This window comes from Heteronotia binoei, chromosome 11 (assembly GCF_032191835.1).
Source record: "Heteronotia binoei isolate CCM8104 ecotype False Entrance Well chromosome 11, APGP_CSIRO_Hbin_v1, whole genome shotgun sequence".
NCBI classification, from domain to species: Eukaryota; Metazoa; Chordata; class Lepidosauria; order Squamata; family Gekkonidae; genus Heteronotia; species Heteronotia binoei.
Genome location: NC_083233.1, coordinates 78,049,484 through 78,073,804, shown reverse-complemented (window position 1 = coordinate 78,073,804; position 24,321 = coordinate 78,049,484). Strand labels below are relative to the sequence as shown.

The 24,321-nt window shown below is 48.3% G+C and overlaps 2 protein-coding genes across 5 annotated transcripts in view; one reads left to right on the top strand and one right to left on the bottom strand.

The window, feature by feature from the left end:
- CAMKK2 (calcium/calmodulin dependent protein kinase kinase 2) overlaps nucleotides 1-9,484 on the top strand; it is a 52,261-nt gene extending 42,777 nt beyond the window's left edge. The window contains exons 13-16 of one of the 4 annotated variants that reach the window (XM_060250149.1): nucleotides 151-279; nucleotides 2,920-3,020; nucleotides 5,750-5,791; nucleotides 8,833-8,952. In XM_060250149.1, the coding sequence (XP_060106132.1) occupies nucleotides 151-279; nucleotides 2,920-3,020; nucleotides 5,750-5,791; nucleotides 8,833-8,908 (348 nt within the window). In that variant the 3' untranslated portion in view covers nucleotides 8,909-8,952. Of the gene's footprint in view, nucleotides 1-150; nucleotides 280-2,919; nucleotides 3,021-5,749; nucleotides 5,792-8,829 lie in introns of all 4 variants that reach the window. The other 3 variants (XM_060250148.1, XM_060250151.1, XM_060250150.1) reach the window with 3 other exon arrangements.
- Nucleotides 9,485-14,601: 5,117 nt separating this feature from the next.
- P2RX4 (purinergic receptor P2X 4) overlaps nucleotides 14,602-24,321 on the bottom strand; it is a 38,505-nt gene continuing 28,785 nt past the window's right edge. Inside the window, exons 8-12 of the mRNA XM_060249677.1 lie at nucleotides 21,939-22,075; nucleotides 20,773-20,866; nucleotides 19,681-19,746; nucleotides 17,571-17,666; nucleotides 14,602-15,572 (exon numbers count right to left, since the gene is read on the bottom strand). Coding sequence (XP_060105660.1) covers nucleotides 15,513-15,572; nucleotides 17,571-17,666; nucleotides 19,681-19,746; nucleotides 20,773-20,866; nucleotides 21,939-22,075 — 453 coding nt within the window. The 3' untranslated portion in view covers nucleotides 14,602-15,512. The remainder of the gene's footprint in view (nucleotides 15,573-17,570; nucleotides 17,667-19,680; nucleotides 19,747-20,772; nucleotides 20,867-21,938; nucleotides 22,076-24,321) is intronic.

Sequence of the window (24,321 nt, the reverse complement as noted above, 5' to 3'; positions counted from 1 at the left end):
GTGGTATTTTTGTTTGTAAGCCTTGTATTTTGCAGGCTTTTTTATTTTTTGGTGTTTACAGGGTTCTGATAAGTTGGGTTTACCACATTCTTCATTGAGGAAAAAGAGACCCCAGAAAAGGAGTACACCATTTTAATTTTTCCGTTCCAGGTGCACCCTTGGGTGACCAAGAATGGAGTAGAGCCGTTGCCTACAGAAGACGAGAACTGCACGCTGGTGGAGGTGACAGAAGAAGAGGTGGAGAATTCAGTGAAGCACATCCCGAGCTTGGCCACAGTGGTGAGTGGGAGGAGGGTGGCTGCAGGGGGTTGGAGGACTGGCCCGGATTCCTCCTAAAGGCGGTCTCAAGGGGCGGCCAGCCACAGCCTCTCTTTAAATGCCCCTCTCAGTTCTTTCGTGTATTTCATTTAAAACGCTTATTGGTAGCATGTCCTCCTTTCAGAGTGCAAGGAGGCTTACCATATAAATAACATAGGGGATGTGAAAATACATAAAACCCAAATCTAAAATCACAGATTAGGACCACTTTAATCAAATTCAGTCCTTAAATATACCTGTCCTGCTGGTGCTGGCAAGCCCTGCAGTTTTGCAGAGGAGCTGGTGGAAGTCTGTGTCCAAGAACCAATCCATATGGGCAGGGGTGGAATTCTAGCAGGAGCTCCTTTGCATATTAGGCCACACAGCCCTGATGTAGCCAATCCTCCAAGAGCTTGCAAGGCTCTTTTTTGTAAGCTCTTGGAGGATTGGCTACTTCAGGGGTGTGTGGCCTAATTGGGGTTGCCAATCCCCAGGTGGGGGCATGGGATTCCCCTATTTGGAGGCTCTCACCCCCACTTCAGGGTCATCAAAAAACGGGGGGAGGGGAGGGAAATGTCTGCTTGGAACTCTGTTATTCCTTATGGAGACTTATTCGCATAGGAAATAATGGAGAATTGATGCACGGGTATCTGGGGCTCTGGGGGGGGGGCTGTTTTTTGAGGTAGATGCACCACATTTTCAGTATAGCATCCAGTGTCACTCCCGAAAATACCCCCCATGTTTCAAAACGATTGGACCAGGGGGTCCAATTCTAAGAGCTCCAAAAGAAGGTGCCCCTATCCTTCATTATTTTCTATGGAAAGAAGGCATTTTAAAAGTTGTGCGGTCCCTTTACATGTGATAGCCAGAACTCCCTTGGGAGTTCAGTTATCCTGGTCACACCCTTGCTCCTGGCTCCACCCCCAAAGTCTCCTGGCTCCACCCCCAAAGTCCCCAGATATTTCTTGAATTGGACTTGGCAACCCTAGGCCTAATATGCAAAGGAGTGCCTGCTAGAATTCCATTCCTGCACATGGGCATGCAGAACGAGATGGACTGTGCTACTTTGGGAGGGGGGGGGGGCTCATATTCTTGAATGATTTAAGAAGAGTGCTGCTGGATCAGACCAGTGGTCTCATCTAGTCGGGCGTACTGTCTCACACACTGGGCAACCAGCTCCTCTGAAGGGCCAACAACAGGGCATAGAGGCCAAGGCCTTCCCCTCATGTTGCTTCCTGACGCTGGGATTCAAAGGTTTAGTGACTCTGAATGTGGAGGTGACCTTCAGTCACCAGGGCTAGTAGCCCTTGATAGACTTCTCCACAAATCTTATCTGGAGAGCCAGTTTGGTGAAGTGGTTAAGTGTGCGGACTCTTATCTGGGAGAGCCGGGTTTGATTCCCCACTCCTCCACTTGCAGCTGCTGGAATGGCCTTGGGTCAGCCATAGCTCTGGCAGAGGTTGTCCTTGAAAGGGCAGCTGCTGTGAGAGCCCTCTCCAGCCCCACCCACCTCACAGGGTGTCTGTTGTGGGGGAGGAAGGGAAAGGAGATTGTGAGCCGCTCTGAGACTCTTCGGAGTGGAGGGCGGGATATAAATCCAATATCTTCATCTACCTCACAGGGTGTCTGTTGTGGGGGAGGAAGGTAAAGGAGATCATGAGCCGCTCTGAGACTCTTCGGAGTGGAGGGCGGGATATAAATCCAATATCTTCATCTACCTCACAAGGTGTCTGTTGTGGGGGAGGAAGGTAAAGGAGATTGTGAGCCGCTCTGAGACTCTTCGGAGTGGAGGGCGGGATATAAATCCAATATCTTCATCTACCTCACAGGGTGTCTGTTGTGAGGAAGGAAGGGAAAGGAGATTGTGAGCCGCTCTGAGACTCTTCGGAGTGGAGGGCGGGATATAAATCCAATATCTTCATCTACCTCACAAGGTGTCTGTTGTGGGGGAGGAAGGTAAAGGAGATTGTGAGCCGCTCTGAGACTCTTCGGAGTGGAGGGCGGGATATAAATCCAATATCTTCATCTACCTCACAGGGTGTCTGTTGTGGGGGAGGAAGGTAAAGGAGATTGTGAGCCGCTCTGAGACTCTTCGGAGTGGAGGGCGGGATATAAATCCAATATCTTCATCTACCTCACAGGGTGTCTGTTGTGGGGGAGGAAGGGAAAGGAGATTGTGAGCCGCTCTGAGACTCCTCGGAGTGGAGGGCGGGATATAAATCCAATATCTTCATCTACCTCACAGGGTGTCTGTTGTGGGGGAGGAAGGGAAAGGAGATTTTGAGCCGCTCTGAGACTCTTCGGAGTGGAGGGCGGGATATAAATCCAATATCTTCATCTTCTTCTTATCTAATCCCCTTTTTTAAAAAAGCTGTTTATTTCTGTGGTCATCTTCTGACAGTGAATTCCACATTTTAATCACTCGCTGTGTAAAGCAGTCTTTCCTTTTGTCCGTCTCGAACCTACTGCCCCTCAGTTTCATTGGATGCCCTTGAGTTCTAGTATTTTGGGAGGGAGATAATCTAAATTCACCTACCAGGGAAAGGGCTGTGTTTTAACTCTCCCCTTGGCTGTGCTAGCTGCGTGTCCCGTCTCTCCCCGCATGTCAATTTTGTCTTTCAGATCCTGGTGAAGTCGATGATCAGAAAAAGATCTTTTGGGAACCCATTTGAGGGGAGCAGAAAAGATGAGAGATCCTTGTCTGCACCGGGGAATTTGTTGACGTAAGTGTCTCTGGGGCAGGAGCCCCCGAGGGCTGAAGGGTTGACCAGTAGTTTCTAAACTGGTTTCTGGAGAAAGAACCTGAGCCACCTTGCCTACCATTTCCCTCAAAAAAGACTTCTTGAGAAGAGGTCCAGGGTCTGAAGACACAAGAGGTTTGAAGACACAAGATCCTTGCTGAAGCTAAGCAAGTGACTTGTTCTCTGCTGCTTCAGAAGGCAATGCTAGCTTGGTGTAGTGGTTAAGTGTGTTTGTTGTAGTGGTGTAGTGGTTAAATGCAGTGGTGTAGTGGTTAAGTGTGCGGACTCTTACCTGGGAGAATCGGGTTTGATTCCCCACTCCTCCACTTGCACCTGCTGGAATGACCTTGGGTCAGCCACCGCTCTGGCAGAGGTTGTCCTTGAAAGGGCAGCTGCTGTGTCTGTTGTGGGGGGAGAAGATAAAGGAGATTGTGAGCCGCACTGATTCAGAGAGAAGGGCGGGTATAAATCTGCAATTCTTCTTCTCTAAGAGACTTGAGTTACATGCATGGCTGTGGCTCAGTGGGAGAGCATCTGCTTGGTATGCAGAAGGTCCCAGGTTCAATCCCCGGCATCTCCACTTAAGGACCAGGCAGGACGTAATGTGAAAGACCTCTGCCCGAGACCCTGAAGAGCCCCTTCCAGTCTGAGTAGATAATAGTGACCTAGTTAGAGCAGTGGCCTGATTCAGTATAGGGCAGCCTTCGTATGTTTGAGGGTGGATTTTGGTTGAGTATTAGGAGAAACTTCCAAACAGTGGGAGGTTCCACAGGGAGCGCCATTGGCTTAGTCGCCCTCCTCTACACTTTTTCCAACTCAGCAAAGTCCCCTTTGCAGTATAGTGACCCGCAGTGTTCCCTCTAAGCTGAGTTAGTGTGAGCTAGCTCACAGTTTTTTCGCCTCCAGCTCACACATTTTTTTGTCTCAGCTCAGGAAAAATGGCCCTTAGAGCAAACTCATTCATGCAGTAGCTCACAAGTTTAATTCCGGTAGCTCACAACTTTAATTCCAGTAGCTCACAAAGTAGAATTCTTGCTCACAAGACTCCACAGTTTAGAGGGAACCTTGGTGACCAGAACTGTACAGGTATTCCAAAGTATGCTGCACCATAGATTTATACAGGAAAGGAAAGGTCCCCTGTACAAGCACCAGTCGTTTCTGACTCTCGGGTGACGTTGCTTTCACAACGTTTTCACGGCAGACTTTTTACGGGGTGGTTTGCCATTGCCTTCCCCGGTTTTCTATGCTTTCCCCCCAGCAAGGAAAGGAAAGGTCCCCTGTGCAAGCACCAGTCGTTTCCAACTCTGGGGTGACGTTGCTTTCACAACGTTTTCACGGCAGACTTTTTACGGGGTGGTTTGCCATCGCCTTCCACAGTCTTTTCCACTCCCCACCCTGCCAGCAAGCTGGGGACTCATTTTACCAACCTTGGAAGGATGGAAGGCTGAGTCAACCTTGGGCCGGTTACCTGAACCAGCTTCCACTGGGATCGAACTCAGGTCGTGAGCAGAGAGTTGAGACCACAGTACTGCAGTACTGCTGCTTTACCACTCTGCGCCACGGGGCCGCACACATTTATACAAGGGTGCTACAATATTGGCCATTTTCTGGCTCACTCTAGCCGACCTTTTAACTTTAAACAAGTTATATAAGGTCTCAATCTCAGAGGATATCTTGAAATACGCAGGCAGCTTTAGGGTCACAGTGAAACTATCAGGAAGCACCATCGACAGCTATTAGTCATCTTTGTCTTTTCTCCGTCACTGTCCTCTAAAGTCCAGATTTAGTGAGCAGGGAACTCTGATTATGTGAACAGAATAAATGATTTTCATATTCAGTTCAGTTTCTAAAGAGATGGCAAAGAAGAAAGTAGGAACAGTGGGAGAGTGTGGGAACATCGCCAGCTTTCCTCTTGCTCCCCTGCAGACTCGAAACCTGCTGCTTTGTTTATTTTCGATGAAAGGTGAATTTTTTTTAAGCAGTGCCAAATAGGGTTGCCAAGTCCAATTCAAGAAATATCTGGGGACTTTGGGGGTGGAGCCAGGAGACATTAGGGGTGGAGCCAAGATCAAGGCTGTAACAAGCATAATTGAACTCCAAAGAGAGTTCTGGCCATCACATTTAAAGGGACGGCACATCTTTTCAATTCCTTTCTTCCATAGGAAATAATGAAGGATAGGGGCACCTTCTTTTGGGGCTCATAGAATTGGACCCCCTGGTCCAATCTTTTTGAAACTTGGGGGGTATTTGGGGGAGAGGCACTAGATGCTATACTAAAAATTTGGTGCCTCTACCCCAAAGAACAGAGCCCCAGATACCCATGGATCGATTCTCCATGATTTTCTATGGGAATAAATCTCCATAGGGAATAATAGAGTTCCCAGCAGACATTTCCCTCCCCTCCCCCTGCTTTCTGATGACCCTGAAGCGGGGGGAGGGTCTCCAAACTGGGGGATCCCCTGCCCCCACCTGGTGCCAAATCCTAAACCCAGTAGTGAAGCCCGGAGGCCCGCGGACTAAATAATATCCTGTCGCTTCATTTCACGGTTGTGCTATTTGAACGTTATCTAAAAAAAGGCACTTCTGCATAATTGGTATTGCACCCGATGGCGGTTGACTCCATCCAATTTCTTTTTTCTGTGCGCATATTCTCACATCCGCTTCCTCCGTCTTCCTCCTCCTCCCTACTGACCTTTCCCCTCCAACTCCAGAAAAAACAAATCGGGGAATATGAAGTATTACTTCAGTCAAAGGTAAAGCTTGCGATTGCCTTGTCCTTCCAGCCTCCTTCCCTGTCTGTCTTGCGATGAGTTTCGGACTAAAACCCTCCTTTGCTGCATGGGTAGGGAGAGCATGGTGCCCGCGAAAGGCGATGTGGAATGCTCAGGTCTTGGGTTTCCCCGCTCCCAAAATGTGTGGCATGATTTTTTTTTAGAAAAGTAAAGCTGTTGCAAAACGAATTGGGTTGACGGACCATTTGATACGCACGGGGCTAGCGAGAGGGCCTCGATCCGTGCTTGTTTCTGTGTAACGCAGTTGGGAAATACTCTTTGCAAGCCCAAGTCCCCCCAGGCTCCGCTGCACGTATGGAACACGTGGCCTTCAGTTAACAGGGCTCTTGTGTGCATATCGAACATATTTGCCCTGATGCTTCAGGCTGTAGCGTGACAACTGCTTGCATGGATCTCCACGTGCGTGGGAGACTTCCTGGCACATTGGAGCCATTGGAAGGGTGCAGACGGATGACAGAGGCGTGTTAAGAGCATATGTCAGAGATGAAAAAGGGCCTCATGAGTCACCAAGGTGCAGAAAGCAAAAAGGAAAAGCATCACACTGGGAACAAATGGAGTATAAATATAATATCAAGCAGGGATATTGGCTGTTCATCCCATTACATAGACTGAACCCATCCCCCACTAATTTTAATGTATTTTTCCCCTAATAGCAAACTACATGTATGTTACATGTTAAAAGGTAAATTAGTTGGATGGGAAATCTTCTGAGATATAAATACCTTCCTTTTGACCCAGGCTTAATACAATATAGTCATTAGCAGACATTCTCACATTTTGACATATGACTGTTTTATTGCTTTTGCATGCTCGTGCTACTCAGATCAAAGGTTTGCTCCATTTGTTAATTTTACTATTCTGTCATTGAATCTTAAATTTGTACCATTTTGCATTCTAAACCACCACTCCCTACCAGATAATTTTACTATTCTGCCATTGGATCTTAAATTTGTACCAGTTTGCATTCTGAGCCAGTGATCAGCAGCTATGTGTGGCTTTGCTCACTGTACCGGATTCCTCATCTGATGAAGTGTGCTTAGAGAGCACACGAAAGCTTACATTCTAAATAAAACTTAGTTGGTCTTAAAAGTACAGCTCGACTCCTATTTTGTTCGACTGCTTGGATCTATAAATATAATGGTATGCTTAAGAACAATAGAGCCTCATAATACTTGCTAGCAACAAGAAGTTTTCTTAGGATTGAAGAAAAAGAAACAGGCATAGCTGTTCCAGAGGATGACTCCTGGCCCTTGAGAAAGGCTTGGTTTTGTTTGTCGAAACAGCCGTTGGGCAGAGGAGACCTTGGAGAATTTATTCAAGCACTTTTGGGCAGAGGAGACTTTGGAGAATATCATACAAGCACTTTTCAATCTGTTGGGGTCTGGGAAAATTGATGGATTTTTAAACATACTTTTGTACACCTGAGAACTCCTTTTGGAAGACTTTATATATCAGAAAGAATGTCTTATTAAAGATCAGGGGTGGCCAAACTGCGGCTCGGGAACCGCATGTGGCTCTTTTGCACATATTGTGTGACTCTCTAAGCCCCTTCTGCCTCATTGGCCAGCTTGGAGAAGACATTTTCTCTTTTCAAATCGCTTCGCTAAGCCAGCCAGCTGCTTGGAGAATGCATTTAAAAAGTCAAAGTTGCTTTCTTTCCACCTTTCTCTCCCTCCTTCCTCTCGCCATCTATTTCCCTCCCTCCGACATCTGACGTTCATGTCTTGTGGCTCTCAAACATCTGACCTTTATTCTACGTGGCTCTTACATTAAGCAGATTTGGAGAGCCAGTTTGGCGTAGTGGTTAAGGGTGCGGACTCTTATCTGGGAGAACCGGGTTTGATTCTCCACTCCTCCACTTGCACCTGCTGGCATGGCCTTGGGTCAGCCATAGCTCTGGCAGAGGTTGTCCTTGAAAGGGCAGCTGCTGTGAGAGCCCTCTCCAGCCCCACCCACTTCACAGGGCGTCTGTTGTGGGGGAGGAAGGTAAAGGAGATTGTGAGCCGCACTGAGACTCTTTGGAGTGGAGGGCAGGATATAAATCCAGTATCTTCATCTACCTCACAGGGTGTCTGTTGTGGGGGAGGAAGGGAAAGGAGATTGTGAGCCGCTCTGAGACTCTTCAGAGTGGAGGGTGGGATATAAATCCAATATCTTCATCTACCTCACAGGGTGTCTGTTATGGGGGAGGAAGGTAAAGGAGATTGTGAGCTGCTCTGAGACTCTTCGGAGTGGAGGGCGGGATATAAATCCAATATCTTCATCTACCTCACAGGGTGTCTGTTGTGGGGGAGGAAGGGAAAGGAGATTGTGAGCCGCTCTGAGACTCTTCGGAGTGGAGGGCGGGATATAAATCCAATATCTTCATCTACCTCACAGGGTGTCTGTTGTGGGGGAGGAAGGGAAAGGAGATTGTGAGCCGCTCTGAGACTCTTCAGAGTGGAGGGTGGGATATAAATCCAATATCTTCATCTACCTCACAGGGTGTCTGTTGTGGGGGAGGAAGGGAAAGGAGATTGTGAGCCGCTCTGAGACTCTTCGGAGTGGAGGGCGGGATATAAATCCAATATCTTCATCTACCTCACAGGGTGTCTGTTGTGGGGGAGGAAGGGAAAGGAGATTGTGAGCCGCTCTCAGACTCTTCGGAGTGGAGGGTGGGATATAAATCCAATATCTTCATCTACCTCACAGGGTGTCTGTTGTGGGGGAGGAAGGGAAAGGAGATTGTGAGCCGCTCTGAGACTCTTCGGAGTGGAGGGCGGGATATAAATCCAATATCATCTTCTTCATCCCTGTTATAGATCATATTGCATATGTTCCCTATAGTTTACACAGTATTGTGAATGGATATTTAAGCATACCTTTATATTTATACTCTTATTTATTCCCACTGAGATGGGTTTTTTTTTTTTTTTGCTTTCTGCAGTTAAGAGCATACGTCACAGCCTCCCTCCACCCTTTTGTTTCAACGTGCGTTTTTTTTTTTTTCTCCTTCGAAGCAGAAAGCAAGGCAGCGAAGACAACCTGAAACTCAGCAGCGACTTGCCGGATGTGGATGAAGACGAATTGCTTTCTTGAAGCGGACCCTTTGGTTTGGGATGCGCCAACCGGTCCCGTCCCCCCCCACCCCCCGTCCACCGCTCCCTTTGCAACGCATGCACACCTGTGAGGGGAGGACGCTCCAGAGCGCCGGCGGGACCAACCAGCGTTCTGCGATGCAGAGATTTTAAATAACAAGCATGCTGTAAAAACCTGACTGTCCGTTCATCGGTAACTCTCTTCTCTGGAGGGGCCTCACATGTCAGCCTGGAGAAAACCGCAAGCGGGCCTGGGCTGGGACTGGCCATTTTACAGATGGGAACAATTAGATGCTTTATCAGTCTGGCTTTGCAAAAAGCAACTAAGTGAACCCCCCCCTTCCAAAAAAAGGGGGGGTTAGGGGCAAGAGTTTTAAAAGCCAAGTTTTCAGGCCAAATGTTTCAGAGCCTACAATTCCCGTTTTCAGCAAAAGTGGACAGATCTACGCGTGACATTCTGTGCCAAGTAGAGTGTCTGAAACTTGCCAGTAATGTACATCTTTTCTTGCTTTGGTGTTTTCCTCCCATTTTTGTATTTACACTTTTTATTGCATGAAAAAAAAACAGAACACACAAATAGTACTCCCACCCAAGGGCATTTTTGAAACAAAAGGCCTTTGCCTTCTATGTGCCGATCCTTTACGACATTGACTGCAGCCGGCCTTGGCTCCGCCGAGCGCCAGACCCGACCTTTGTCGAGATCCTACCATCCGTGTGGCTTGCTGGATTGTGACCATTCCAGGCATGTAAGGTCGCCTCTCTCTCTTTTTTTCTGCCAAAAGGGCTTGAAACTACCAGAATCCTCGGGAGTGCTGGACTTCGGCATGATTGCACTCAAGCACAAAGCGAAGACGGCGCAGGGCTGGCTAGGAACAAAATTCTGTCCAGCTGACGAAAGCACTAACCAAACTGTACTGCTGGAAATTTTACTTGATCAGCGTCTGTTATGGGTATGTCCAAAATTCAGGGTTTTTACAAAAACAACAACAATCCAACACTTCCTGCTAGGTTACACAGTTTAATACATTTCGAAGAATAGCCAACGCCCTGCAGTTTTTGCTACAAGGGACGTTACTGAAATAATACGTAAACTTTTGCGGCCCGCCAATATTCAGATTAGCTCATATGCTGCTTTCTGTCTTTTCTTCATTCTGAAGCTGCATTTTTTTTCTTTTGAACTGCACCATGGTCAGTGTAGTCTTTGCATCCTCATAGCTGCTAGCTGAATACTCTCTCAGTCAGTTATCTGGGATCAGGAGATAAAATGCCTAACTTCATATATAATCATCCAAACTTTATTCAAAGATTTGGGGGTGGGGGGGTGTTGCTGGACTGATTTTATAGTGACAATGGGGGGCATTTGAATTGACTTCCTATGTTTAAAAGGGGGGGAGGGAATCCCAGCCTCCAAAAGCATATTTAGAGATCTCTTCTTATGTCATGCTAGATTGCTGGCAGGGGCAGAGTGTGCCACAGGGCAGATTTGCATTGTGTGTTCCTGCTGCCCCTCTTCACCCATCCTAAACTGGTACAGGGTCAAGATAGGCAGGGGTTATTTTGTAGAAAAATAGGCGGCAGAGTTCATTGGCATATGCCCTCCCCTGCCAAAAACAACCTGACGCAGAAAAGGAGAGCCCCGGGTGAGCGAGGTCTGTTTGGGCTGGCCAGAGATCCACCCAGCCCAAGCAGGCCTCACTTGCCTGGGGCTCTTGTAGGCGTTCCCCCAGTCAAAAGGCCAGCAAGCCCCAAATCACGTAATAAGTGGAGAAAGGGTGGTGCAGGCTTTTCCAGGAGTTAATGAGGGCTGCTGGGGGTGTGGCAAAGCTCCTGGTGGCTGGCTGGCTGGCTGCCCACTCTCCTAATCCAGGGATTGTTATGCAGCTGCACCTGCTATTCAGTGGACAAGGTAGGTGGGGAGGAGGAGGGGGAACCCTCAGAAAGGTTCAGCTGCACTCTTGTGAGCTGCTGAATTCAAGGCCTGAAGACAGGTAGCCACGTTCGTCTGTTTGTAGCAGTTAGAAAGAGCCAGAGTCCAGGAGCATCTTAAAGACTAGCAAAATTTGGGGCAGGGGAGGAGCTTGCATGAGTCATGGCTGAACCAAAGATTTTGTTAGTCTTTAAGGTGCTTCTGGGCTCTTGGAATTTTTTAAACTGGTACAGTCATGGGCGTGGCGCAGAGTCCCTCTGCTCACGACCTGAGTTGGATCCCAGCAGAAGCTAGTTCAGGTAGCTGGCTCGAGGTTGACCGAGCCTTCCATCAGGGAGGGACGGTGGCTCAGTGGTAGAGCATCTGCTTGGGAAGCAGAAGGTCCCAGGTTCAATCCCCAGCATCTCCAAAAAAGGGTCCAGGCAAATAGGTGTGAAAGACCTCAGCTTGAGACCCTGGAGAGCCGCTGCCAGTCTGAGAAGACAATACTGACTTTGATGGACCAAGGGTCTGATTCAGTATAAGGCAGCTTCATATGTTCATCCTTCTGAGGTCGGTCAAATGAGCACCCAGCTTGCTGGGGGGAAAGTGTAGATGACTGGGGAAGGCAATGGCAAACCACCCTGTAAAGAAGTCTGTCATGAAAACGTCGTGAAAGCAACGTCACCCCAGAGTCAGAAACGACTGGTGCTTGCACAGGGGGCTACCTTTACTTTTACAGTCTTGAGAAGACTCTGCCATGTGGCATAACACCAATAGCCGTGCTTATACATAAGTTTCCCTTTCCCTGTTCCTTTTGTGCCCTGGTACAACCAGAAGCATTTCGTAGAGGCAGAGGTGGAATTGGCTTTGATGTCAGCAAGATATTTCGCTGTGGTTTACTTGCAGATCTTTCAGCAGAAATTCTCTCTTGGGTATCTTAACAGCTGTGAAAGGAAAACACACTGGCTCCTTTGAGAGCCCTGCGGTAGACTAATTAAGGGGGGGGGGAATATTAAAAACCTCAAACTTTATTTAAATGCCCATCTATTCAGAGAAATAACCCACCAGTTCAGCTCTAGCACTTTTAGGGGATTTTGCAAATTAAGTCATATACCAGGATACAATTAAAACACATTTGGGCTTTAAGAAGAGAACGGCTTTATTTCTGTCACTTTGCCCACTCTGTCACAGAAACAAAAATTAACCCGCTTTAAACGTTTAGGGTAATCCGGATTAATGGCAAGAGGTTAGAACAAAATGAATGTGTTTTAATCACTGTAATTGTGTCGGAGGGGTGGGTGGGTGGGTGGGTTATACGGTTCGTAGCGAGCAATCTGTCCCCCAATCCCTCAGGAAATAAACATTACTCCTTTTTCAGATGTTTAAAAGCGGGGGTTTTTTTTTTTCATTCATTCCAAATCCACAGTCCATTATGGCTCTAAGTACCACTTTCTGCTCTTTCTGCTGGGCTTCTAAATGTGTCTTTTGTGCCTGAACTCAGCTACTGAATCAGAAGCCAAGCCAGTCGGTAGCTTCCCTCTCATGTAGGATGTTGCCGGTTTTACCATCGGCAACAAATAAGACTTCCGCTTTACCCCAAATCCTTTATACTGCCCGTTCTATTTTAATCAGGTGCCTAAATGCAATGTCCTTATCGCTTTAAAAAAAACAATTTAAGGAGACATTTCTGGCTTTCTTTGCAGAGTGGTTTCTGCGCATACGCCAAAATGGGTCATGGTTAGTTTTACCGCGAAGGTTGTTTTTTTTTTTAAACTGTGTTAATCTGCATGCATGGCGGGGGGGGGCGGGGAGGGTTTGCAGTTTCCCCAGCAATGCTCCCTGTAAGCTGTGAAGTCTCATGAGCAAAAATTCTACTTCATGAGCTGCTGGCTTTAAAGTTGTGAGCGAGCGATTTGGGTACTGCATGCATTCGTTTGCTCAGGGGCCATCCTTCCTCAGTGAAGACAAAAAAGGTGTGAGTAGGGTTGCCAAAACCCCAGGTGGGGGCAGGCGATCCCCCGGTTTGGAGGCCCTCCCCCCGCTTCAGGGTCATGAGAAAGCGGGGGGGGGGGGGGGGAGGAGTTAAATGTCTGCTGGGAACTCTGTTATTCCCTATGGAGATTTATTCCCATAGAAAATCATGGAGAATTGATCCGCAGGTATCTGGGGCTCTGGGGGGGCTGTTTTTTGGGGTAGAGGCACCAAATTTTCTGTATAGCATCTAGTGCCTCTCCCCAAAATACCCCCCACGTTTCAAAAAGATTAGACCAGGGGGTCCAATTCTATGAGCCCCAAAAGAAGGTGCCCCTATCTTTCATGATTTCCTATGGAAGGAAGGAATTGAAAAGGTGTGCCGTCCCTTTAAATGTTATGGCCAGAACTCCCTTTGGAGTTCAATTATGCTTGTCACAGCCTTGAGCTTTGCTCCACCCCTAATGTCTCCTGGCTCCACCCCCCAAAGTCCCCAGATATTTCTTGAACTGGATTTGGCAACCCTAGGTGTGAGCCAGAGGCTAAAAAACAGAAGCCAGATCACACTAACTCAGCTTAGAGGCAACACTGGTCCCCAATGTGGGGATGCTCATAAGGACCATGGTTAGGGTTGCCAAGTCTATTGTACTATAGAGTTTTCCCTCCCACAATGCTAGAACGTCCAGGGAAACCATAGAGTTTTCCTAGAAAGGCCTAGAGCGGCCTAAAGCAAAATCACATTAGAAGTGGAGAAAGGGTGGCATGGGCCTCTCCAGGGGTTAATGAAGGCTGTTGGCGTGGCAAAGCCGTGGCTGGCTGCCCGCTCTCCTAATCCAGGGATTGTTATGCAGCTGCACCTCCTATTCAATGGACAAGGTAGGTGGGGAGGAGGAGGGGGAACCCTCAGAAAGGTTCAGGGGCTGTGTTCCTGTGAGCTCCTGCTGAAACTGAGGCTTGGTACTGCGTCAGAATTCCAAGTGTCCCTGAAGACTCAAAATTCCCCGAAGGCTCCAGATTCTCCCTGCAGCTCTCGGACTCCGAGTAAGGCCCAAGACATGGAACTGTCCCCATTGTGGGACATATTGGAGGGGGTTATTATTAATCAGCCGATCTGCCTAGTGGCCAAATCCATCTTAAAAGGAGAGTTAGTATAAATATCCGGAACAAAGTGGTGAACCTTTGTCTGCCCTGTACTTTCTCAGACTGATCTCCCAGATTAAAAGAAATGTGTACTCCAGCAGTACCCCCTGCTACCAGTTCGGTATAGTGGTTAAGTGCGGGGACTCTTACCTGAGAGGACTGGGTTTGATTCCCCATTCCTCCACTTGCACCTGCTTGGCATGGCCTTGGGTCAGCCAGAGCTCTCTTATCTGGGAGAACCGGGTGTGATTCCCCACTCCTCCACTTGCACCTGCTGGAATGGCCTTGGGTCAGCCAGAGCTCTCTTATCAGGGAGAACCGGGTGTGATTCCCCACTCCTCCTCTTGCACATGCTGGAATGGCCTTGGGTCAGCCAGAGCTTTCGTAGGAGTTGTCCTTGAAAGGGCAGCTCTTCTGGAAGAGCTCTCTCAGTCCTACCTGCCTCACAGGCTGTCTGTTGTGGGGGAGGAAGGGAAAGGAGATTGTGAGCCGCTCTGAGATTCAGAGTGAAAGGTGGGGTATAAATCCAATAGCATCATCTTCTATAGCTGGCCCTCTCACATTATCCTGGAAAAGCATATACTACAAGGAAGTGAAACCTTAGCAGTATTTTGTAATCTAGATTAATTGGACTTCTGCCATATAGACGAGAAAGGAACAGGGCAGACAGAAACTGCTTTCCAAAAAGTTTTATTTTCTCTGTAAAATAAATAATTATGCTCTTTTGTTGACATTCAGTGGGGTTTTTTGGCTTCTGTATCCCCCCCCCCTTCCCAAAAAAAAAGTGCAGGTACATGTACATTCTTTCAAGAGGGTTAAAATTGAATTCTGGAGGCTCCCAGAAGAATGGGAGGAGCTGAGGAGGCCTGGCCGTTTCCCACCCCCAGTATGCCTACACGTTAATCTAGTTCAAACATCACAGCTTGTTTACTGTCCTCTTAAATAGCTGGGAACTGACGTTCAGGAATTCTACTGGAACCTTTTTTGGCTTTCACATTTACAGTACTCCTGAGGCAGAACATTCACAGTTAATACTTGGAATGGCGTTGCCTGTTTGCATCCTTTCCCAGCTAAGCAAAAAAAAGCAGGCAGAACTTCTGGCCAAAATTGGGGGGGGGGGGGGAGAGATCAACCGGGTTTAAGGGTTCCACAGCAACGAGGGATTTGGTGTGGTAGAAATGAAGTATGGCTCCCTAGAAGGGTCAGATATTCTTTGGGATATTTTCTGAACACACAAGGGCACTGCTTCGCACTGGGGGAGACGCAGCTTGCCCTGCCCCTTTGAGCCCACAATGTAAGATGGCTTTCAGAATTACACGAGACCCAAACTTTCACAGAAAGTGTTAGCAGGTGTTCACCAAATATCCCATCTTTCACCTCCTCATGGGGTGTTTTGGTCTTCAGCAGGGTGTCCTAACAGCAATACGCAACCCCTTTAAGTGAGTATCTTTCCCACCTCCAGCTGGAAAGGGCAGACAACCCAATCCCACTTTCCCAAGGACAAACGGTCCAGTGGCAGTATCTCCTTCACAGTCCCATGTATGTGAAATTAAGAGGATTGTTGACGGTGGCCATTTTGGAGCCTTCATCTGACACCACAAGACTGCTGGGTCTCTGCCTGGGCTCCGTAAGATTCGTTGGCTCCCTTGGAAAGAAAGAAAGGGAAAATGAAAACCCTCTAGTACGCATTTCCCAGCGGTCCTTCACACACGATCCTATAGCCAGCTTCACTTTGACTGAAGACTCTCATAACTAGTCTTTGTAGGTATGTGCCGTGTTCCTGCAATGTGGCTTTGGTCTTTTTTATTCAGCCCAGTAGCATTCTGCTATCAAACTAGCAAAACCCCCTATAAAAGGCTGCAGTGAACATACTCTGAGAACATCACTTACCTTTTCTATGCCTTACAAAAAAAACCTCAGTTGTAACATCAAACCCAAACTGACCTCATGCTCCAAATAAGTAGCTACTTTGCCGAGCATGATAAATTTAAGACGTGAAGTGGTTCCGATGGCAGGTCTCGCAGTCACGTGTCAAAAAACAGCTACAGATTTGCTAATGTAGAAATACCTCTGCCACAGACAATTCCTACTGTTTGCCTCCAAAAGTTTGGCCATATGAAGTATTTTATTTATGGCTCACACACAAGTACCTGAATAAGCTAGATCCAAGTGGGCAGGAGTGTTGGTCTGAAGCGGTAGAACAAAGTAGGAGTCAGGTTGCACATTTAAGACCAACAAAGTTTTATTCAGAACATCAGCTTTCGTATGCAGGCACATTTCTTCAGACGAGGGGATAAAGTACAGTGGGCTGATATACATGTCGTCGGTGGGTTAAGAGTGCTACCAACTTAACCAACGACATGTATTTCAGCCCACTGTACCTTATCCCCTCGTATGAAGTGTGCCTGCATAAGAAAGCTTACGTTCTGAATAAAACTTCGTTGGTTTTAAAGATGCAACTTGACTCCGACTTTGTTCTACTGAATAAGCTCTCTCTCGGCTTGACTTTGTGAACGAAGATTTAAGAAGGGTGCAGTAGTCCACGTCTGCTGCAGGCTCGCTGGTGGCTGACAAGACCAATGCGGGACAGGCAGATCCGGCCACAGTGGCTGCAGGGAAAAGTCTGATTTGGGGTTGGTGCTGTAGCAGTGCGATTCTTCCTCAATCTCCTTTTGTCCTCAAGACCAGCTATGCGTGCGTTCTCAAAGGAAGAGACAGCCTGGTGGATGGTGTGTCTCCATGCTTTGCGATCTGAGGCTAGGTCAGACCACTGGTGATGGTTGATGCGACAGGTGCCAAGGGATTTCTTCAAGGAGTCCTTGTACCTCTTCTTTGGTGCCCCTCTATTTCGATGGCCGGTGGAAAGTTCGCCATACAGAGCAATCTTGGGAAGGCGGTGGTTTTCCATCCTAGAAATATGCCCTGCCCAGCGCAGCTGCGTCTTCAACAGCAGTGCTTCGATGAATAAGCTAAACACCTCATAAAAAGGTCTTCTTGCCTTCCCTTTAAATTAGGACTGGGCACAGCTTAATTCCTGTGGGATTTTCAAACACTGGTGGTAATCTTCTTATCTCTGGTCAGTGACTTGTTTTATCGAAAGGCCATGTTGGGAAGCAGTGGGCAAACCTTCAACAGAGGCTGCACCCATAATTCTCACCTCAGGGCTACCAACAGAGGAGAAAAAGGTCTGTCTGAAGAGGCCACATTTTTTGCCTCAGGAACGCTAGCTGCTGATTTCCCCAGCTGTGTGAATTTGAGAAACAGGTATATAAGTCAAAAATTTACCTCAAGAGCCTTTTTAGCCCAGGTATGACTCCTGTATTTTATTAACCTGCTTTATTTGTGACATGATCTCACACAAGGAAGTTTAAGAATCCAAGTTTCACGATGGCACTGTTAATTCCGCGGGCAATGCTTGGCTCCCTGACAGAACTACAGTTACGAAGTCTCACCTTTGAGGTGAAGGTAAAACATGCCAACCACAATTTTGTAGCCATTCTTAAAGCTTCTGCAGAACCCCAACACACACAACACAAGAAAGATGTCCCAAAGAAGAGCTTCTAAGTCACTTTTTGGAGCAGCGAAACCAACATTACAAAGGGAAGCTCCATGCAGAAAACACAAGATCGCTTGTCACACTTACCAACTCATAGTCTTCCACATATTTATATTTCTTCTCTCGGTAATAAAACCTTTTCTTCATGAAATACAGGACAATGACGTCACACAAAACCGTTGCCTGGTCAAAAGTGAAACACAATTTAAAAAAAAATCTTGTCTATTTGTACTCAAAGTTGCCCAGTGACCTCGTGACTGGAGGGTGGGGGTGGGATTTATATCCAGGTTTCCGTGGTCATAATCCGACACTAGGCCAGGGGTCACTAACATTTTTGAGCCTGCAGCTACCTTTGAAATTGTGACACACTGTGGTGATCATAGCCACAAAATGGCTGCCACAGAAGATATAATCTTCCACAAAATGGCTGCTGCATGTACCTTCAGTTACACAGTGAAGAACCATTGCCAAAGCAATGCTATAAATGTGGATAAAATCTCCAGTGGTCACCCTGACTTGGATAGCCTAGGCAAGCCCAATCTCGTCAGATCTTGGAAGCTAAGCAGGGTTGACTGTGGTTAATATTTGGATGGGGGAGACCTCCTTGAAATACCAGCAGTTGGAAGGACAGGGGCAGGCTCCATTCAGCCACCTCTCTGAATATCCCCCAGGCCCCCAGTAGGGATCAGTCACCAGAGGTCACCATGACTTACAGGTGAAGAAGAAGAAGAAGACTGCAGATTTATACCCCGCCCTTCTCTCTGAATCAGAGACTCCGAGCGGCTTACAATCTCCTATATCTTCTCCCCACACAACAGAAGAAGACTGCAGATTTATACCCCGCCCTTCTCTCTGAATCAGAGACTCTGAGCGGCTTACAGTCTCCTATATCTTCTCCCCACACAACAGAAGAAGAAGACTGCAGATTTATACCCCGCCCTTCTCTCTGAATCAGCGACTCCGAGCGGCTTACAATCTCCTATATCTTCTCCCCACACAACAGAAGAAGAAGACTGCAGATTTATACCCCGCCCTTCTCTCTGAATCAGAGACTCCGAGCGGCTTACAATCTCCTATATCTTCTCCCCCCACAACAGAAGAAGAAGACTGCAGATTTATACCCCGCCCTTCTCTCTGAATCAGAGACTCTGAGCGGCTTACAGTCTCCTATATCTTCTCCCCACACAACAGAAGAAGAAGACTGCAGATTTATACCCCGCCCTTCTCTCTGAATCAGCGACTCCGAGCGGCTTACAATCTCCTATATCTTCTCCCCACACAACAGAAGACTGCAGATTTATACCCCGCCCTTCTCTCTGAATCAGAGACTCCGAGCGGCTTACAATCTCCTATATCTTCTCCCCACACAACAGAAGAAGATTGCAGATTTATACCCCACCCTTCTCTCTGAATCAGAGACTCCGAGCGGCTTACAATCGCCTATATCTTCTCCCCCCACAACAGACACCCTGTGAGGTGGGTGGGGCTGAAAGAGCTCTCACAGCAGCTGCCCTTTCAAGGACAGCTCTGCAAGAGCTATGGCTGACTCAAGGCCATTCCAGCAGCTGCAAGTGGAGGAATGGGGAATCAAACCCGGTTCTCCCAGATAAGAGTCCGTGCACTTAACCACTACACCAAACTGGCTCTCTTATGTGAACACACCTATAAAATACAAAAATAGCGAAATAAATAAACAAAATGTTCACTGGTCAACCAGAAGCCCCACTTAGCACCTCCCACTTTTTAAAAGAAGAGATTAGATTTATACTCCGCCCTTTGCTATCCTATGGAGTTATAAGAACATAAGAGAAGCCATGTTGGATCAGGCCAATGGCTCATCCAGTCCAACACTCTGTGTCACACACTGGCCAATATATGTATATATAGAGAGTGGCTTACAACTCTCCTTCCTCTTCCCCTCCCCACAACAGACACCCTGTGAGGTAGGTGGGGTTGAAAGAGCCCCGACAGAATGGCTCTTGAGCAGAACAGCCTTGAGAGAATTTGTGACTGACCCAAGGTCACGTCAGCGGGTACATGTGGAGGAGTGGAGAATCAAGCCCGGTTCTCCCAGATAAGAGTCCGCACACTTAACCACTACACCAAACTGACACCACACTTGGGGGTCACCACGGCCCCCATCGGCACCACACTGGGGACCCCTACAGTACCCCATAAGACAAAAGAGAACACTTACCACGCCAAACAGGGCTAAGCCAGATCCAATGTTAATCATCGTAGGAATGATGTCAAACTTGCCTGCCTAAGAAATAACAGAGAAGCACGCACAAGTAAGACTGCATCCGAGAAGCTCAGGCCCGTGACAGTATTCCTGTCTTACGGACACTGTCCGGCATTCTTCGGGTAAGCTGCCCCAGGCCCGCTTGCAGAAAGGCAGGAAATAAATATATATTTAAATAAATAAAATGTAAGCTGTCCTCGTGTTAAGACAGGAGGAGGAGGAGGAGAGATTGCACTTATACCCTGCCCTTTGCTAGCCAAAGGAGACTGCTTACCATCTCCTTTCCCTTCCCCTCCCCACAACAGACACCCTGTGAGCAATGTTCCCTCTAAGCTGCAGAGTCTGGTGAGCAAAAAATTCTGCTTTGTGAGCGACTGGCATTAAAAGTGGTGAGCTCCAGCATGAATTATTGTGCTCTGGGGTCATTTTTCCTGAGCTAAGACAAAAATGTGGGAGAGCGGGAAGCTAAAATTCCGCGAGCTAGCTCAAGCTAACTCAGCTTAGAGGGAACACTGCCTGTGAGGTAGGTGGGGCTGAGAGAGCTCTCCCAGAAGCTGCCCTTTCAAGGACAACTCCTGCAATAGCTATGGCTAACCCAAGGCCATTCCAGCAGCTGCAAGTGGAGGAGTGGGGAATCAAACCTGGTTCTCCCAGATAAGAGAGCTATGGCTGACCCAAGGCCATTCCAGCAGGTGCAAGTGGAGGAGTGGGGAATCAAACCCAGATTTCCCAGATAAGAGAGCTGACCCAAGGCCATTCCAGCAGCTGCAAGTGGAGGAGCGGGGAATCACACCCGGTTCTCCCAGATAAGAGAGCTATGGCTGACCCAAGGCCATTCCAGCAGCTGCAAGTGGAGGAGTGGGGAATCAAACCCAGTTCTTCCAGGTAAGAGTCTGCGCACTTAACCACTACACCAATTGGCTCTCTGCCACTTAGACGAGGGCCTAGTCAAGGCAAGAGGAGCGCTAAATGTGACCCACGCTCTTTGCAGGTCACCCGTAGAATTAGCCAGCCCCACTTCTACATATTCGCTGCTAGGGCAGGTACCTTGCCGAAGACCATGATGTCAAAGCGAATGCCATAAGCCTTGATGAGCGTCCGGCTCTCCACTCCCTTCGGAGTCTGATAATATTTTGCAAACCTAAAGAGAGGAAACAAGAGAGATTATCTGGTTATGAAGCTAAGCAGACTGCCCCGTGGCCCCTGTGCGCTACGTAAAGTGTTGTAAATCAGTGGCTTTCAAACAATGTGGAAAATCCAGATGTGTTGAAGAATTCTGGGGCACGTTTGGGGGGGAATGATGGCCACACGTGGCACTGGACACAGGGTTTATACAGGTCCCACAGAAGCAGGCAATGGCAAACTACTTCTGTGTGTCTCTTGCCTGGAAAACTCTCTGGGATTCACCCAAACTCATCTGCAACCCTTTCCACCACCATTCTATGACAAACCATATGGAGGCACAAACGTTAAACCCCATTTTGGAGATTTCGGTCAGCATGTACCACATAGAAGATGACGATATTGAATTTATACTCCACCCTCCACTCTGAATCTGAGTCTTAGAGCAGCTCAGAGTCTTAGAGCGGCTTACAATCTCCTTTACCTTCTTCCCCCACAACAGAGACCCTGTGAGGTGGGTGTGGCTGAGAGAGCTCTCCCAGAAGCTGCCCTTTCAAGGACAACTCCTATGGCTGCCCCAAGACCATGGAGCTATGGCTACCCCAAGACCATTCCAACAGGTGCAAGTGGAGGAGTGGGGAATCAAACCTGGTTCTCCCAGATAAGAGAGCTATAGCTGACCCAAGGCCATTCCAGCAGGTGCAAGTGGAGGAGTGGGGAATCCAACCCGGTTCTCCCAGATAAGAGAGCTCTGGCTGACCCAAGGCCATTCCAACAGGTGCAAGTGGAGGAGTGGGGAATCAAACCCTGTTCTCCCAGATAAGAGAGCTCCGGCTGACCCAAGGCCATTCCAGCAGGTGCAAGTGGAGGAGTGGGGAATCAAACCCGGTTCTCCCAGATAAAAGTCCACGCACTTAACCACTACACCAAACTGGCTCTCAATATAGTCAAACGCCGTTATCTTTTTTGCAACCTTCAGGTCTGGGAACTGGTTTCCAACAGAATATCTGAAACCTGTTCTTCCCAGAATGTGTGCGAGTGAGAGACACGTAGCCACCAAGCCTATAAATGAGGCCGTCGCGTCAGCTGACCTGAAATTGTATCCTGGAGAGACAGTGTGGGAAGAATCCTTGTTGTCAATGCGTCGGAAGCTGTACTTTGGCACACAGCGAGAAGCCGGTTTGTCCAGGTCACAGTCCCAGTTGATCTGCAGCCCCATCACTCCGCCCTGCACAAGACGCAGCCACGCGTTCGAGTTAAATCCAGAAGAAAACATTCCTGCGTCCCTGCATCCGGTACAGTTGAATTCACCTGCAAACAGGGCTGCCTGAAATACCACCTATACCAAAGTCCTCTGGTGAATCCTTGCTTTGTGCAATGCCCCCTGGAGGGCCTTTTCAGTGATGGCCCCAGGACGGTGGAACTCCCTCTCGCCCATGAGGTCCATCTGGTGCCATTCCACTCATCCTTCAGAAAGGGAGTCAAAACAGGATTGGGTTTTTTGGGGTGGGTGGGATTTTAAATGGGGCTTTGGGCAGTTTCAGATTTTGTTAGGAGAAGAACACCAGTTGGGTTTTCATACCCCAATTTTCTCTGCCTCAAAGAGAGGAAAAGAGAGGATCATCTTCCCTTCCTCTCCCCACAAGTCACCCTGTGAGGCAGGTGGGGCTGAGAGAGTTCGGAGAGCACTGTGACTGGCCCAAGGTCACCCAGCTGGCTTGATGTGGAGAAGGTGTGGGGAATCAAACCCAGTTCTCCAGATCAGAGTCTGCCACTCTGAACCACTACAGCATGCTGGCTCTCTCCAAGAAAGGATGCTGGTTGGAGGGATGGGGCGCTGCTGTGGCCCTTGGAGCAGAGTGGAGGGCAACACAGGTGCAGAGTAGCCTGCAATGAAGGAGGGACCCTGGGAGCTTGGTCCAAGATGCTCCATCTAAAGAAATCTCCACTGGTCCCCTTTCTTCCCTAAAAGAAACCAGGCTACTAATCATGATGCAACTCTGTCTCGGGCAGTGATGCCCTGTATTCTTGGTGCTTGGGGGGCAACAGTGGGAGGGCTTCTGGAGTTTTGGCCTCACTAGTGGACCTACTGATAGCACCTGGGTTTTTAGCCACTGTGTGACACAGAGTGTTGGACTGGACGGTCCATTGGCCTGATCCAACAGGGCTTCTCTTATGTGACACAGAGTGTTGGAGTGGAGGGGCCATTGGCCTGATCCAACATGGCTTCTCTGATGTTCTTATGTGACACAGAGAGTTGGACTAGATTGGCCATTGGCCTGATCCAACATGGCTTCTCTTATGTTCTTATGCGACACAGACTGATGGACTGAATGGGCCATTGGCCTGATTCAACATGGCTTCTCTTATGTTCTTATGTGACACAGAGTGTTGGACTGGATGGGCCATTGGCCTGATCCAACATGGCTTCTCTTCTGTTCTTATGTGACACAGAGTGTTGGACTGGATGGGCCACTGGCCTGATCCAACATGGCTTCTCTTATGTTCTTATGTGATACAGAGTGTTGGACTGGATGGGCCATTGGCCTGATCCAACATTGCTGCTCTTATGTGACACAGAGTGTTGGACTGGATGGGCCACTGGCCTGATCCAACATGGCTTCTCTTATGTTCTTATGTGACACAGAGTGTTGGACTGGATGGGCCACTGGCCTGATCCAACATGGCTTCTCTTATGTGACACAGAGTGTTGGACTGGATGGGCCATTGGCCTGATCCAACATGGCTTCTCTTATGTTCTTATGCGACACAGACTGATGGACTGAATGGGCCATTGGCCTGATTCAACATGGCTTCTCTTATGTTCTTATGTGATACAGAGTGTTGGACTGGATGGGCCATTGGCCTGATCCAACATTGCTGCTCTTATGTGACACAGAGTGTTGGACTGGATGGGCCACTGGCCTGATCCAACATGGCTTCTCTTATGTCCTTATGCGACACAGACTGTTGGACTGGATGGGCCATTGGCCTGATCCAACATGGCTTCTCTTATGTGACACAGAGTGTTGGACTGGATGGGCCACTGGCCTGATCCAACATGGCTTCTCTTATGTGACACAGACTGTTGGACTGGATGGGCCACTGGCCTGATCCAACGTGGCTTCTCTTATGTTCTTATCCACTCCCCACCAGTCCCGGAGGTCGTGTGCCTCTTTCAATCAGTTGTTGAGAAGCGCTGGTGGGAGGTTGCTGTTGCAGCCTCCTTCTTTGTGGGGTTCCTACAATCAACTAGTTGGCCACTGGGTAAACAGAATGCTGGTCTAGATGGGCCTCTGGGGCCAAATCCAGCAGGGTTTTTCTTACGGTCTGAAAGTATGACCTCGGCAGCAATGTTTTAAAGATGCTTCGAGAGCACATTTCAAGGGCCTCCCCTGCATTTCCCCCCCGTTCATCTTTGCACCGACCCCCATAAAGCCGAGCTATGCTACAACCAGGTGAGGGAGGAGAGAA